This window comes from Perca flavescens, chromosome 5 (assembly GCF_004354835.1).
Source record: "Perca flavescens isolate YP-PL-M2 chromosome 5, PFLA_1.0, whole genome shotgun sequence".
NCBI classification, from domain to species: Eukaryota; Metazoa; Chordata; class Actinopteri; order Perciformes; family Percidae; genus Perca; species Perca flavescens.
Window position 1 is genome coordinate 3,182,744 of NC_041335.1, and position 17,696 is coordinate 3,200,439.

Genomic DNA, 17,696 nt, shown 5'->3' on the forward strand with positions numbered 1-17,696 from the left:
GTGACTCGATATGGGTCAGATAACTAATGTAAACCCAAACTTTCTTTTCTGTTCAGATGTTTGCCTCTGATGATGGATGATGTGAGAAGCTCTCGAGCCAGAATCAGACATTTATTCCAATTAGCGCGGCTGTGGAGCTGCCAAGAGGCTGTCTGGCTTGCAGGCAGCAGTGAGTTATCAACAGGGAAGGCTCGCCGTCAGATGCCAGTTTACGAGCACCTCGGGCAACAGCGCTCACTTAGGCAGGCAGGCTGCATTTAGTCCACGGCAGAGCTTCTCTTAGCAGCCAGGTGTCAGACTGTAAACACATCCTTCGGTCCTCTGAATTCATCAGCAGCCTTAACTCTTTACACAGTCCTGAGTCTCACATTTAGTGGTAATAATTCAGCAGTAGTGATTTTCAGCTCAGGTGAGCATTTTGATGAGAAATCTTTCTTTTCTTTGGTGTATTTTTTTCCCCCTGTTGGAGCTGATCAGAAGGGCAGCTAACCCATCACACTGTCACATCTGGTCTAAGCCTATCCCTGCTCCCTGGGAGGATAGCAGAGCTTCTTCTTTAAATCCTTCTCATTCTTTGCTACTGTTTAGGTCTGTGCCGATTGGATCGACGTGTTTCTGAAGGCTTGCTACTGCCACCTGGTGGCTGAGCTGTGCCTCTCCTCTGCTTAATTACATCTCTTGGGGTGCCAGTGCTTAGAAGATAAACCCTTTCATGTCAATCTTAATGTTTCATGTTACAAAAAAATATGAGAAGTAAAATCTACTGATGTTTAAATTAAAACAAATCATCTCATATGTCCATTCAGAGCCCCACTGTGTGATGTTGTGAATTAGTCTAGCTCAAGGAAGCAGCGCTGAGCTGTGTTGTAGTGACTGAATGTGTGTGTGTAGGTGTGTAAGTGCGTGTGCTCTGTGCCTGTGTGTGCGTGCATGTGAAAAAAAATAGATGGTCATTCTGGGCAGCTCCCAGGTGGGAATATGCAGGTCTGTATGAATGTCAAACAGGAAGTTGCTGACGGTGTGTGCTCACTCTAGAGGTTAAAAGTAGAAATGATTAAAAAAAAAAGCAGTCACACCATGCCCTCTGTCTGCCCTCCAGTGGTCCAACTACATCAGAGCCACGGTGCGTAAGGAGAAAGGTCTTCCCATCCTGGTGGAGCTGCTGCGCTCCGACTCGGACAAGGTGGTCCGAGCTGTGTCCATCGCCCTGCGCAACCTGTCCATCGACCGCCGCAACAAGGACCTGATCGGTACAAACCATTACTTAATCAATCAATCAATCAATCAACATTTCTTTATACAGCACTTTACAGCAACCAGCAGGTATCCAAAGTGCTTTACATCAAGAACCAAGAATAAAACAACAAAACATACAATAAAAAGAATAAAAACATAGAAAACAGTCAAATCAGAAAAGGTTACATAGAAACAGGAGCAGAAGAGGGAAATGGTCACACCACCACTACGTATTAAAAGCCATTCTAAATGAATAACCATGAGCAATACCACACACACACACTGATTTAAGATTTCATCAAGGTTGACAACTCGGTTTCATATTAACACTAATGTACTGTAGGGGATCGTCATTCACCCAAACATAGCTTTTCAGAATTCAGTCGCACTAAGAGAAAAAATGCCTTGTTAACTCATCATAAAACACACGTTAGTCAAACTCGACAGAAACTAAATGAAAAACGTCTTGGATAATCTTTGCATTTATCAGCAACTGTGGGTTGATGGAAATGAATTCTTAATTCACAGAGTTGGATTTGAAAATGTGCTGGCTCTACATGCTGTTTTTCCCTGCTGTCTCTCTCTGGCCTCTTTGTGCTACTAGGTTAACTCACCAAACGAGAGTCTGTCGCTCTCGGCGTGTTTTAGCGCCGAGCAGCTGCCCGTTGGCTGAGCGGCAGCTCTCACTCGTTCTTTGGATCAGACCATTAAATCAGCAAAATAAAATGACAAACAGCAATGTTTTTTTTTTTTTTGTTGTTGTTTTTTTATTGAATTTGATGACATTTCAAATTAAACATTATTACCAGCACTATCACCTGGTTAGCCTTAAAAAATATATACTTTGCCTTAACAGGAAGTTATGCCATGCGGGACTTGGTGAGCAACCTGCCCAGCGGTCAACAGCGGCCAGCCAAAAACCTGGAGGAGGACACTGTGGTGGCCATCCTCAACACCATCCATGAGATTGTCACAGACAGCTCTGAAAACGCCCGCTCTCTCGCCCAGGCTCAGGCCATTGAGAAGCTGGTCGCCATCAACAGGACCAGGTAAGACTTCTCTTCATCCCATATTAATGACGCTTTACAATACAAACCAGCAGACTGTCTTATTTGGATTCATTATAGGGGTGGGGAAAAAATCGATTTTCCATCAATAATGTATTGATACACAGACGCCAAGTATCAATCTTTTACTATGTATGTGTTGGTCAGTTTGTCTGCTTGACAATCCCATTTTGCAGCAATAAAATTGAAGTGAGATGAACAAACAGAGAAATTTATCTTTTTAGATAAAACAGATGTTGACAAAGTTTCCTTTTGGGGACATCATTTGAAATTGGGAAAAAAAGGTAATAAATTGCAATATATCGCAGAATATTGCAATATGTTTAAAATCACAATAATATTGTATCGTGACATAAGTATCGGGATGATATCGTATCATGAGGCCTCTGGTGATTCCCACCCCTAATTCATTAATGGCTGTATATCGATTTTGTTGAGGATTTTATGTGCTGCTAAATAGTTATATGTACAGTGTGTGTGTGTGTGTGTGTGTGTGTGTGTGTGTGTGTGTGTGTGTGTGTATATGCATGTATGTTGGTTTTCTTTATCATTAGTCTGTAGGTCAAACGCTTTATATTGCAAACATTGTGACCCTAACTATACATTCTTATTCATGTAAAGCATGCCACAAGTGTGGTTATACCTTGGAGACATTATACATGTAATAATTACAGCATGACCTTGAACGCAATTTGCATTATGAGCCTTTAAATTAGTATTCATGGAGGATAATGTAATGTGTCTCTAATGGCCCGAGCTTGGCTACCACCATACTATACTCTAATAAGCCTGAGCCCACACACACACCACTACTCACCACACATTAATTAACAGGCTTTCAGAAGTGGAGGCCATTGTTATAGCGGGGTTGCCTCGGACGCTGCTGCCTCTACGAGTAAGTGAGCAGTCGTTCCTCTCAACGCCTGAGCTCTACACAACAACCGGGGAATGAAAACTCACAGATAATAAGACAGATTGTTTTAAGAGGTGTCTTCTCTCACCACAGAGTGACCCATTCCAAACTGAAGTGCGTCTGCACCCCACTTTTTCATTTAAGATCAAGAGCACTTTTCAAAGGGCTCGTCCTTGTGTGTGCTGAAGTAATGATCATACGGAGAGTCATTTTAACTAGCATGAATATGCATAGTTCACTCCCAGACCAAATAGTTGCATTTCCTCTCACCCACATGAGATTAGCTCTCTTTGAAGTGAGGCCCCCACCCATTTGTAATTAATACTGGTGGCTCAGAGGTAGCTAATGAAAGGAAATGTGCACTCATGTGGCTATGAATTAAAAACTACACCCTGGAGCCACTCAGGGGACTCGATGTCTTTGGATGAAGAGATTGATTTACATGCTAGCATGCCCAGCCGCCACTGTTTGGGGGGTTAGGTGAAGTATCTGACTTCAACTGTATTATTTCTTAATTTATTTCCTCCTTCCTGTGGCCCCCCTGTCAGCCAATCAGCTCGCGAAACCAAGGCGGCATCCCACGTGCTGCAGACGGTCTGGAGTTATAAGGAGCTGAGGAACGCTTTGACCAAGGACGGCTGGAACAAAAGCCACTTCCAGGTACAGAACTGTCATCACCTTCACATGTCATCTGGATAAGTATTGTTATTGTAATATTAAGTTGTTAAAGAACAACATTTAAACATTTAAAGACACAAATGTTTAGAAAAAAAAACACTATTTTTCCATTAATGAAGTGTCCCATTTGCATGACAAAAAGTATTAGTACAGTAGCACAAGCCTTCTTCTTCTCTCAGCCCACAGTGACAGCCACCCCTAAAGCAACCAAGAACGGCAAGCCAGGCTACGATGACACCACCCTACCCCTGATGGAGAAGAACCAGGGTCAGTTTAAGTGTGTGTGTGTGTGTGTGTGTGTGTGTGTGTGTGTGTGTGTGTTTGTGTTTTGCTGTTTTCGCCTGTTTAGCAGACCCAGTGGGTGGGATAAGGCAGAGAAGATCTGCTCTTCAGCAGAATAAATCCTGTGAAAAGACAAAAAAAAAAGTTGGTTTAGTCTGTCTCTCAATACTTTTTGACTCCCCTACCGTGTCTGTGGCACTCAGCCCCGAGCCTATTGGTGTAGGAACCAATTCAGGACTAGGACAGTGGCCATATGGGATTGACTCAAAATGAACTGCAGTCTCCGGGCTCTATCTTGCATAGCCTGACGCAAGTGTCTTTGCTAGTTTAAGACCGACGCAGTTGTCAATTTCCCGTCCAGCGCCCACGTCGTTTAAATAGCAAATGCACCTGCTGCCATCTTTGCGCCCATGGGTGTGCTGGTCTTACAGGGAGGTGTGTTCAGGTGCATTCTGGGAGTATTGCTATCTTGAGGCAGCGGGAAGTGATCGCGCCATTAACCAACAGAAACCTGGTCTAAAGTCAACAGTGCAGCATTTTATTGTTATTTTAACAGCACATTAGTAAAATGCGCCTAGACTTATTCACAGCACGCACACTATGCTTGTTACACACACAGGGATGCACAGCAGCACACACACATGCAAAAGATTACAAATAAAAATATTACAGTGCAAATCTGCCATCATAACAGCAATGCACCAAGGTCTAAACGTGCCTGGCTTTTAAAGGGAATGGGAGATGATCTCTGATTGGTTTATTGCATGTTACGCCCAAAACACACCTCTGATTAATGAAGACACTAAGTACAACCCTTTAGAACCAGGCGCCCGGCGCACGGACCCTTTTTTCCGCTGTCAAACTAGCAAAAGTGGATTTGGACACGCCCTAAACACACCTGCGCCAGGCGCTTCACGCCGTGCGCTCAGATTGTTAAAAAAGGGCCCTCCGTGTTCATCGTAACAGAGATGTTGTCCATGTGTTTTTAATAATTTTTTAATAAAAATGGAGCTCTATAGCACAGATAAATGAGATATATGAGACTCTTGCTTCACAGACAATACTTATACTTAATATGATCAATTCATTGGTAGATTCATGGAATTTATTGACAATTAAAAGGATAAGTCCTGTATTTTTTTTTGTGAAATTAGTTCTCACATGAAGTATCCCACCTGTATAGTCCTCAAAGCAGGTTTAAACAAAATACTAACCGTAGTTTAAAACCAGCGTGTGATTGTGTCCACTTTGCTGATGTCTTTTTTTCTCCCCTCATGGCTATATCGAAGCTCTGTGCTTGCCACATCACTGCTCTCATCCTCTGTGTGGTGAAGCTGTGGCGTCTTATCTGTTGCTATGTATTGTAAGGGGTTAAAAACAGAGCACATAAAATGGGGGCCGGAGCTTTCAACAGCATACTGCTGCAAAACCTCCAACTTTTAAAAAGTTTTGACAGAATCTAAAGAAATGTCCTTGTTTTAGATGCCGAACTATTTTCGTCGTGGGTTTTAAATTGACGTAATAGGGTCGGCGATAATGAAAAATGGCCCCACCCTTATAACAGCAGCAGTATATGTGGGGGAGGGTGGGGGTCTTGTGCAGTTTCCTTGGCCCAACAACAGACATCTCTTTGACAGAGGATTCAATAGCATAGCAGCAGTTTAAATGTCCTGATTCTTGGCCTTGTGCCCCCCATTTTTTTTCCCTTTGCATCCATACATGCACATGAAACGCGGCGGTCATGCCTGCCCACTCTCAGTTTGCATTATTCAATCACTGGCCGAGAACCATTACCCTGAAAAGCAGCTGCGTTCTTTTGGGCTCCATGACTCAGTTTGTGAGCGCGCGCTGCTTTTGTACAAATGGCATATGAATGCTTTTTCAGGACCCAGGAAATGTGGCAGTGGTGATATGATACCTATGGATGAGCTGGGTCCAGGTAAGAGCCAGACTGCATGATCGTCCTTAGCCAAAGAAGAGCTAGCTCTCCTCTAATCTCTCTCCGCTGTCCAACAGTCTATTTGATTCCACATTTCTTCCACTAGTTCTCTAACCGTTGCCAAGATGTTGTTTTTTAATCTGAAAAAAAAATGCAAAAGCGCTGAACACTCTGATCTCGCTCTGACGACTGCAGACGTGACGCTCTTTGATGCTGTGTGCACGACCCCTCTCTTGACAAGATGTTTGTACAAAGCTGGGCCTTCATGAGCAGCTCAACACCAAAAGATGTGGGCGGTTCTCCACTTAAATAAAAACCTCTCTTAATATCTCATAGGGCAGAGCTCCTTTCGCTGTGCTTCTTTCAAAGTAAATAATCCCGCTGTTGCTCAAAATATAGAACTGTAACTCTGATAGTCTTTCTTTTCTTACCTCTTAGAGGGTAATTTCGGGGGTTTTCTTCCAACCTGGACCCCATTTCCCCATGCATTTGTGTCTAATAGACTGATGTGAACAAATCTTTTTGAAATTGGTCCAGTATTGAGCGATAACGCAGTGACGGGCTCGCTCGATTCGAGCTGCAATGTAACCTGATGGGGCAATTGTGCACCCTCGATTTTTGTCCACTAAAAAGGATTGTTATTGCCACTGACAGATCAGATTGTTATCAAAAAGTATCTTGACAACATTATCGATCTCACGAGGAGACTTCTTGTCCGAAGACAGCGGCGTGGAGTGTGTAGGGCTGTCACGATAACTCCTTTTTGTTGTGCGATATATTGTCCCAAAATTTATTGCGATTAACAATATTATTGTCATTTTAAGACCATTTTATGCCACTGATTACATAATGACAATACAACAATATTATAGCAAAGTAATACCAGCGCACTCTTTCCAAGATCAAAGAACGTTTAATTCTTAAGAATATTTAGACATTGGAATCGGAATGTCAAAAAATATATCCTGAATAAATAAAACATAAATAAATAATAAATACACCTTTGTTAACAGAAAGTGCTGTAGTGGCAGAGTAAAGGGAGACGTCTTTTATCTCCTTCAGAATGTCGACTTTTACTTTGTTGTACAAAGATGGAATGGCAGTTTGGGAGATGTATGTTTTCTTTGGCAATTCGTACTGTTTGTCAAAAGTTTGCAGCATATTTTTAAATGCTGGTTTTTGGACCGTGTTTAATGGCTGCATCTCTTTGGCTATATAGCGAGTTATGCAATCTGTGAGCGTGCGCCATTTCGTGCTGTCCCGTTTATATTTGCACTGCCGGGAAAAAGCATTTGTAACAGATGACTGTCTGGAAGACCCCTCTCCGCCTCCAGCTGCGGTTGTTGTTCCCAGGTTGAAAAGTGGGTGGGATGGTTATGTTTTAGGTGAGATTTTAGGTTAGTTATGTTACCTATTTTTGCTGCCACTGTTTTTAAACAAAGTCAACATACCGGCCCGTCCACGTTAATTGGCTCTCCTCTCTCATTCGGCTTAAAGCCCAAATGTTCCCACACCGTAACTGAAGATATCTGCTCTGTGTCTGTGTCTGTGTGTGTGTGTGTGTGTGTGTGTGTGGAGACGCTGTCTGAGCCCCGCCTCTGCCTCTGACACAGAAAGCAGACGAAATGACCGAGGCGGCGCGATCGATTGATATGTCATAATGAATATGCTCTTTATTTTCAATATATTGCATCACCAAAAGCTACCGAGCTCATTTCCATACATCGTGCGATATGTCCATATATTGACTATTGCGACAGGCCTAGGAGTGTGGAACTTGAGTCGGGTAAAAGGCATCCTCTCTCAACACTGGACCAATTTCAAAGAGTTTTGTTCACATCAGTGAAACCAAATGCATGGGGAAATGGGATCCAGGTTGAAAAATAACGAAATTACCCTTTAAGAGTTGTGTGACTCTTGGGGGGTAATGGATAGAATAAGAGTTTTTGCCTTTTTTTAGGTAATTTTTTCATCCTCTTACCCAAAGACACCCTCTGAGGGTAAATAGATCATGCTGGTTTTCCTTCAATCCTCTGGGCTCATATTTCTCAAGTGCCTAAGAATCCCACCTTGAAATTGTGCTGAGAGTTGACGTAGGACTAAAAATATTCCTACTATAAAATAGGGCTCGTAGGAAGCTTCCTACTTTGTCTTCTAACAAGGAGAGAGACTCCCAGGAGAGAATGTGATGTCACTCTTTTACAAAATTCAGAGCTGTTCAGTAGAATTTGTGATGACAGAGTTTCCTGACAGTAAAATTGGAAATGCAGAAACTTGTAATTGTATGGTTAGGCTTTATGTGTAGAGACTATCTGTACAACAGTGTAATGCCAACACCACTATGAATGAATGAATTAATCAATCAATAGATAAATTGCACCGTGGGTCGGAGAGAAACATATTTTCAATTGCTCTCTATGTCCGGCACATATTGAATATAGAATTGACAATAAAGTTGACTTGACTTGAAATGACCCCATGTTTTGAATGGATGAACTTCATGCTGAGTGGTGGAGAATTTAATGAATCTGCACATTATCTGCGGAGCTGTACAACTGTTGGTTGTAACAGACCCAGTTCTTTATTGTTGGAAAGCAAAATTTTTCCATCATTGTGTGGTTGCAATGTCCGCAGTTATTCTGGAGAAGGCATGTGTTTTCTTTTGAATCTCACACAAGGTCAGGTCAAAAACTGAACTAATATTTGGCCCAACGGTATCTCTTAAGAATCTCATTGTCCTCAGTAAATGTCTCTCCTCCCACAAAATGTGCGTGTCTGTCTCTAAATGCCATCTTTTGGCAACTTCAAGCAGTTTAGGAAATCTGTGGAGCTCTCCGAAATCTTTGCTATAATAGGAGTGATTTTCAAGGTTACAAATGTTGATACAATTCCTGGACTCCTAATCCTAAAAATATGACAAAATGACAGTGTGAGAAGTTTTAACCAGTTGGAGCTGAGTTCCTACTCTGAGACGCTTGGTAAATACCGGCCCTGAGCTGGAATATGTGAGAGTGCATTTTTAAAGACGGACAGGGTCAAATGCTGCTTGCAGATACTTCACCTAGTTTGTTTAAAACCTGCCGTGGTGTTAATTAACGGGAGTGCCAGATAGTGAAGTTAAGACGAGCACAAGGTAAGAATGTGCTGTTTAGTCTACTCTGAGACACTCTTGTACATGTTCCAGTGCAGAGAAACCTTTCAGTCAGTCACTCCACACAGGTTAAAACAACACAATAAACAACAGGAGGTCCAAGTTATTGTTTACTCATTTAAAAAAAAAATCAAAAAATTAAAATATGTGTGACATACATCAACACGAGTCCAACATATTATTAGCAAAGATAAATCTGACTATTTGTTTATCAAATTTACACAACATTGATGACAGGCTTACTGGCCTGTAATAATAATAATAATAATTATAATAATAATAATAATATCTTGATTTGATATAGCACCTTTTACAGACAAAGTTTTTCACATGATAAAAAACCCAAAGTTACAAACATGAGACAAAAGTGAGTTTACACAAGTGAGGTACTGTAGGTAAGGTAGCCTTCCACAGATACAGTATAGCTTAAGGATTCACTGTGCTATATGTATGTATAAATATATGAATATGTCAATAATTATTAATTCAATACCTTAGTATTGTTGGCACCATACAAAGGTATGTGTAAAGGCTTTAGGTCGCATATATACAGTTATACAGTTAACTTTGTAAGTCAGTTTTATACAATATGTAGTAGGGGGTCCCTGCTCCATTTCTCTTTCAGCTAAGGGGTCCTTGTAATGAAAAAACATTGAAGATCCCTGCAAACTATCTGTCACCGTTTTTATTTTATTTTTATCAAGGACGGAGAGGAATTAACTGAGCGTTGTTCTCTGACCTCATCAGATGGTTACTCCACCATTGACCAGAAGGACAAGGACTGCAAATACAAGACAGTGGACAGCTCAGTGGACCAGACAGAACGGGAGCCATTAAAGGTACAGGCAGAGCTCTCCTGGCCTCCCGGGGGACAGAGCATGAAACAATGCTGTCTCATTGAAACGTTATCACATGTCCTCTCCCTCTCTCTCTCTCTCTCTCTCTCTCTCTCTCTCTCTCTCTCGTCATGTTTTCTGTGGTGGTCCTCATTAGAGGCTCTTAATCCTATTGGTTCTTTAAAGAGGCTGGAAGTTGTCACTCTCTGTTAACGTCGCCCGCCGCAGCTCAGCACCGCGGACAGCCTCAGATCTGAGAGCCACCAGTTAATTGAGTGTACGCTTTTGGCGTCTGTAAAGTAATTAATCTGAGACTGATTAAAAGAGCCGTCAACAAGCGCTCCTCGCGGGGGCGACCCTTTGCCTTGGCAATGAACAGACCGCCACATTATCAAGTGCTCGTCTTTTGATTATACAGCCGTTTTTCCACACTGCCAAAGTTTGTTTCTTGTTGAGCTGATTGGCTATCCATTCAGCCTCAAAGAGGAGTCACCGGATAATGGCCTCCGAGGATGTCAGAAGACTCTCAAGCACTTTTTGTAGTTTTTATTTTTGATCTACTTTAGCTACTTTAGTGCTTGATGAAAAGGATCTCCCCTGGAGGATTGTAAAATAATTGCAACAAAGAGTCCTTTAAGGCCAGTTTAGCATAAGACTCTTCTCCATGCAGGTTACAACTACTTCTCACAAATCTGTCCGAGGCAAAGTCTGGGTGGAAACTTTGTCTGGAGCGCAGTTAATAGACCACTTCATAATCTGTGGGGTTTGGTGTGTGGTTTAAAAAAAAAAAATCTGAATTGCACATTAGTTTGTCATTGGTAAGTAGTTGTTCATGTGTTCTTAGAAATTTGGTCTAGTTTATAATAGTTTATTAAAATAGCAGTGTAACCGTTTTGATTTAAATTCATACAGAATATTCAGTACCTTTTTTTAAAATGAGCCTATGTAACTTTTGCTGAACAGTGTCCAATTATGGGCTAACAGCAAAATTCTAAAATGTAGTGTAAGGAAAGTAAAACCTAGTGTTAGTTACTAGGCAACATCTACCTCAAGTTTGCTCATGTTAGCTAACAGTAGTGACTAGCTACTGGCCATACCAGACCAAGTAAAGATGTAAAAGCAAAATCTTTACTGAGTTTACTGAATTGAGCAACTGTGTGATTTATTGCTTACAAATGAAATGTTACATTTGTAAGAGGAACACTGCTATTTATCAAACGTTACATAGACTTACTTAAAAGTCCAAAGCTGGGTCTTCAGGTCTCGTGTCTTTCCTTCTGTTGTGGCTCATCGATAGATAGGATGCCCATCCTTCCTGAAAGTCATCAATGTGGCAACATGTTCCACCCACTGTAAACTAATAATAGAGTTATACTGTTGCCACAATGGCAGTTTACTCTATGAGCCACAGTTCTCCAGTTTATGTTTTAACAGTCAAATCAAGTGATATGGTAGCTGATAATCAGAAAATAGATCTCACTGTTACTTAGCCATTTTTCTGGGTTGCATTTCAGAATTTCTTTTCGTTTTAAAGTTAAAGGTGCTGCCACAGTGATTTGTTTTAAAGGAACACAGCAACTTATTGGGAATTTGTCTTATTCCCCGTATCTCCCAGAGTTAGATAAGTCCATACATACCCTTCTCATCTCTAACTCTGTCTGACGCACCCACCGCGTCAGAAGGCGAAGCACTGCTACTCTCTGCTCGTCACCAAGGGGCTTCTCAGGTGCTGTAAGCATATCACTCCACCCAAGTAGCAGTGCTTCACATTTCTGAGAATATAGTTCCCAGTATGTATACGGTTAGAAGATGGCTGTCATGTGACCTTGTTATTTGTACACCCTGTGACTATACAAATCACAACATGTAAATAGGAAAATGTTGCCGTTATTTTCTCACTTATTGGGAGCAGTAGGCTAGATGGAGCCGGTTACCTCCAGGATCTGTGCTAAGCTAGGCTAGATGGAGCCGGTTACCTCCAGGATCTGTGCTAAGCTAGGCTAATGGTGGGTGCCTCTGACCCACGGAGATGAGAATAAGACAAAGTCCCAATAAGTCGGCGTGTTACTTTAAAGGGGAACTTAACACCAAGCAGAAAAGCAACGTTTCACTGGCCTCTCTGGGCTGATCTTTGGCTTGTCAGAAGCGTGCTCTGCAGCAGCTGCAACCCCACCCAACAGTGATGTCAAGGTGCACCGACTGGAGTACACCTCTGCATTGAGTTAAGAAGTTAAACCACTGGAGGTCTGCACAAACCAGAATCTCGTCTGGTGTTAAGTTGCTCTTACAGTTTTTATTTTCAGTGTTGATTTTTATTGTTAGCTGCTATCTTTTCTACATTGACATTATGTCAGTGGAGCTGTTTGTGTTGAGCAAAAAAGTCAAATGGAAAACAAGTGCACATTTTATCCAGGTTAAAGATAGAATAAAGCAGCTAACGTAGCAGCAGAGTACGGTATTGCAGCTATTGGTTGTGTCAGTACTCAACAGTGATCTTAGGCTTAAAAAATCTATTTTGGTTGACACCTACTCTACATTGTATGTAGTTTAACTGCTAAACCAGTAAGAGCTGAAGTTGTACCGTCACATCTCGAAAGGGCAGAAACTTGAAGCAGCTCAGAAGCCTCAGACAGCAATAATCACAGCAAACAGTCGTGTTTGTCTTCAGAGTGTACAGGCCTTCTAGCATAACTCCAAAGCTCTGTTCTGAGTCTGCCTTCTGTACTTCCCAGAGGTGTTCCGCCCGCTTTGAATGCAACTCTGCTGTTGAAACTGCTCTCTCCCTCTTTGATTTGCATGTTTTGAAATCACTCTGACTTCTTCCCAAGCTGTCCTGAAGGCAGGGAACTAACGCTGGCTTCTCTGATCCTGGATGCATGTGTATGTGAGTGCGTGAGAGTGTATTTGTGAAATGTATTGACCTCTTTTTTGTTTTTGCTGTGTTTTTTTGTTTGTTTTTAACCCGTCCTCCTGTGGCCACAGAATGACACAAATAGGAAACACTATATCAGGAGTAACAGGCCTGCGGTCAGTCTGGTGGACGCTTGTGATGTTAAGCCCCAGCCTGTTGACTCCTGGGTCTAAATGCATGCATGGTAGGTCTGAAGAGAATTTAAATCACACCAAAAATAACTAACTTTCACCTTTTATTAGGGTTGGATTGTAGCATCCTTTTCATTCCTTGTGTGTTCATCCTGTTTCCGCCTGTGTTCCTTTCAACCTCACCCTTTATCACGTAGACCTGCTGTCACCCTGCACCCAGAGCAGTCGGCTTCTTCTTTCCATTTACTGCATTCACTTGCAGTTCAATTGGAAAACAGCGATGTTAGTCATAACCATAGCTACCCTAACTAGGCACAGAAGGCCCGTCAAGCTTTAGATTTCTCCACATGTTGAAGCAGTCGGTATGGGGCTGTGGTAAGAGTGACAGCGTTCAAAGAGCTTGTAGTGTTGTGTCTTTTTTTCTTGCTTTTCTAAAACCAGTTGTGTGTAAGCTGCAGTTCCCTACAAATTAACTGAGTGTTACTTCCAAAGCCAAAGAGCGCAGCATTAACTAACTAGGTTGTGGGGTTCCAGTTTAAAAAGGCTCAGTTCCCAACTTGGCTTGGGTCAGTGTCGGCACCCAATCTGAGCTGCCTGCACGATCCGTCATGCGCATGCGCAAGATGATAATCCTGTTTTACGAGGATTTATGACACTGCACGATCTGTTCCACGCTAGCCTCCACCGGGAAGCTAACGTTAGTTTAGCTGACAGCTAATTCGGCTAAACGCTAGCTGACAGCTTGATTCAGTCTAAAATAATGTTAACTCAAACTAAACACTGGGAAAAACAGGCTACAGCTAAATTAAGACTTTACAGTAATAACAGTAATAACAATAAAGCACGGGGATCAACACGTCATTGCATACTGTAAAACAGACCTGCGTTATACACGTAGAAAGTAGACACAACGTTGGTCTGATTGAATATGTACACCTAGCTTCACTCACCGCTTCCCCTGACAGCCTCTGCTCATATTGGTGGCAAGTGATGAGGGGGAATCATTCCTCTCCAGGGACCCAGTTATCCCTTAATGAAAAGCAGTAGGGAGAAAGAAAAAGATATATACACACACACACACACACACCGAGAATCTCTTCTCTGTCTATAATTCAATTCAAAGATAACTTTAGATAAATAATTAATGTAGGCTGATGAGTTGATGATGGAAGCTGACTCGCACGTAGTATGTCCAAGGCAGAGATGTAATGAAGGGTGAGCTCACATCAACTGTGTTTACATGCACTTTGAGTTCTGAAGTAGTTGACTCCAATATTTTTGTGTTAACATTCATGGTATAAATGGTTGCTAAGTGGCTTCTTATGTAAAAGAGATGATCATATTTCCATGGAAGTTAGAGAAAGAAAGATTCATGTTCTCTATACGGTTGAGAGATTTGAAAAACTGTATTTTTTTTAGTGGAGAGAATCAAATGTATTTCAGCAGAACATTTAAATCAGTTTCAGTAAATGGAGCTACAGCGAAAACCACGAAAATCTAATCAAGGCTTTCTGTTGAAACTGAAAGCCTTTTCTCCATTCGAAATAATGTTTTGTTCCAACATCCTCCTGCATCCAAGAGCAGCTGACATTTTTTCTTTCCATTTTTCACCTTAATGCACCGTAGCCGTGAAGCCTGATTTATGGTTCTGCGTTGAATCTGCGCCGTAGGTACGTACGTAGGTATGTGTCGATGCGGACCCTACGCCGTATTCTGACCTGCAGCTCCCCAGAAAGCGCTGCATTTCCCCCGGCTCATTTCCTGGTTCTCCTTCTCCATAAACAACATGAAATCAAGGAGAGGGTTAACTTCTCCTGCTACAGATTTCCCACCGCGGTCAGAAAGCACAGGGGAGACACTTTGTTTCTCCCACAATGCCTCTAGAGTCGCTACTCACTCCGAAGCTAATTGCTGTCACTCTCTCTCTCGCTCTACCACCGGTTCTCCACGCAAACTGTACACACATACCCGCTCTGTTATTCTCTTAAAGAGATAAGGCTGTTGCTTCTGCGTCAACTCCACGCCGTCATGACCCTTTCGGAGTTCTGCGTCGGGGTTGCTTTGCATCGCGGGGCATTTCACCGCCATAATGCTGGGGGGGGGTCACCTGTGTCTGTGTCACTCACCACCGAAACGGTACTCAGAATGACCAACCCCATAGACGTGGTGCTAAAATATTAATCTTATTTTTTTGGCCTTTTCTTGATTAGATTTGGTAAAAAGTATCGAGAACTAGACCCAGTAAAATCCATTGACGTAGTGACTGTAACCAGAAAATAAGTCTGATGTTATTTGCGAGGTGTCTGCCAGACAGTTTATGTTATGTTAGCAAGCAAACTTTAGCACAACTGCCCACAAAGTACTGCTTGCTGGCAAAGTGCTAATTTCAAAACGTTACTGACATATAGACACTTTACAAACAGATAACCACATCACTGTAACCAAAATATGTCTGAGTTTATTAGCAGAGCTGATGTCAGTGAACTAGCATGTTGCTACTCCCCACAGTAGGCTGCTTGAAACCAGACCAGTTGACCAATCACAGTCCTTGCGGTCTGCGTCGCCTCAACATAAAGTTACACATTTCTGGAGGTGCACGTCAAGCTACGGCGGAGGGCTCGCAGGGGGGTTCACGGCGACACAGAGGGGTCTGCGGGGTACGCCGTCGATTCAACGCAGAAGCATTAATCAGCAGATACGCTAGAACGACACGGACACACCAGCGCACAAGTCTAAATCCTCACAACGGTGTAGGCCACTTACGTAGGCTACGGCGTACAGCCTCCGTACAACCAGAAATCCACCTTAAGGCAACAATGTGTTACACGAGTCACAAGGTTAGAAGATCTAAATGATCAGAACCAGAAAAGGTTTTACAGCCGCGATAAGTACACTTGCCTTGGTGAAATTAGTAATTCCGTTAGACCTGTACATGTTATATTCACGGTGCAAGCGTCCCAAACTGATCTGCTATTTAATGTCTCACTAAATGACTTTTGCAAAGCTGCAGTCTGATCTGGGTGGTCTTCAGTAGTCGTCATTTCTCTGTCAGCAGCATTTCTCTCCCCCTCACCGCTGTGCTCCTCTCCTGTGCCAGGCGCCTCGTTTCACTGTCTTCCTCATCCTCATCTCCTTATCTCAGTCCTCTTTGTCAGTGGCCATCACCTCCATCCATTGCATTATCATAGCAAATACATAACAGCACCTCTTTAGAGATACAGTGGTATGATTTGTGGTAATCATTGTAATTTTATTACGATATAAACACAATCTTAAGAATGAACCATCAGGTAAGTCATTTTCACTTGGTTGAGCACATGCAGGATTTCATCCAGCACATTAAGCATCTGTTTTGCTGTCTCTTGCCTCCATTTGCCATCTGGTCTGACATGTTTGAAGCCTTTGTTGACAGTGATGTAATTTGTCAAGTACTGTGGTAATGCCAACTGATTGTCTTGCAGTCTGTCACGAAAGCACAACTGGAGAGTTTCACTCTAAATTCACATCCATTAATGACAAAATGGGGTTCCTGCTCTAAAAAGAATTTATTTTAATATGAAATGTTAAAAAGGTCGGTCATATGTTTTTTTATTATTATTATTATTGTCAACAAATCCCACAAAAAGACCAAAACCAACAATGAATTGATCCTAGTAATAAGTATTGTCTGTGATGCCAAAGCCTGACATATCTTATTTCTCTGTTCCATAGAGGTCACGCATAATGTGTGTTAATCCACAGCTGAAAATAGAACCCAACAAATACACTGTTTATGTTTGAGTAACATTTGAGATGTTGTGGATGATGGGGATGTAAAGAGGTTTGCTATTACACACATACACACACACAAACACATATAATCATCAATGCAAATACCAAGTATAGCTACCTCAGGCCCACAGGAAGTAAGGCAGGCATTGAAGCAAATTAAACATATTGGCCAAACAGTGGAATTACAACTCCTGGCCCGTCATGTTATGCCCTCTGAACAAAAAGAAAGAAAGAATATGTTTCCTATAGGCCTTACATGGTGAAAGGGAGCGTTACAACCCCCATGAAATAACTTGTTTCTCAGTCAGAGTTTGATCCATTTTGTCCGATAACATCTGGAAAGTCTAAAAGAGTCGTTTGATGAATAAATGGAATCCCCATTCAAGTTAGAGGAGCGCTAAACCGGAAGCAGGCGCCTCGGCGGTCTCTAATACGCCTGCTCTATTGGCCCCATAGTGCAGAAGCAGTGTCGATCATCTGGGTCATTTTAAACGCGATTTTGGCTCCATGATGGCTCCTGAATGAACGGGCCTCCGCCTTGAACGCTGTATCCAGTTCTTTATTATACATCCATGGCCTACGTCAGCCACCTGCTAGTGGAGGTGCTGCAGCACCCTCAGTAGCTGTTCTTGTGGTTAAGTTGTCTTTAAAGCAGAGTGAATAATTTTTTTGGGGCAGCACAACAAGCTGTAAAACCAACACATGACATGATGGTATATCGCCTAAGGTAGAACATCACATTTAGAAACGTTCACAGCTTTAGAAAGTTGCCGTGGTGAAA

At 42.2% G+C, this 17,696-nt stretch overlaps 1 protein-coding gene across 6 annotated transcripts in view; it reads left to right on the plus strand.

The window, feature by feature from the left end:
* arvcfb (ARVCF delta catenin family member b) overlaps window positions 1–17,696 on the plus strand; it is a 280,461-nt gene that overhangs the window by 257,865 nt on the left and 4,900 nt on the right. For 5 of the 6 annotated variants that reach the window (XM_028579335.1, XM_028579336.1, XM_028579334.1 and 2 more), the window contains 6 exons: window positions 1,100–1,250; window positions 2,093–2,285; window positions 3,765–3,876; window positions 4,074–4,161; window positions 10,014–10,105; window positions 13,085–13,197. In XM_028579335.1, the coding sequence (XP_028435136.1) occupies window positions 1,100–1,250; window positions 2,093–2,285; window positions 3,765–3,876; window positions 4,074–4,161; window positions 10,014–10,105; window positions 13,085–13,186 (738 nt within the window). In that variant the 3' untranslated portion in view covers window positions 13,187–13,197. The remainder of the gene's footprint in view (window positions 1–1,099; window positions 1,251–2,092; window positions 2,286–3,764; window positions 3,877–4,073; window positions 4,162–10,013; window positions 10,106–13,084; window positions 13,198–17,696) is intronic. The other variant, XM_028579337.1, reaches the window with a different exon arrangement.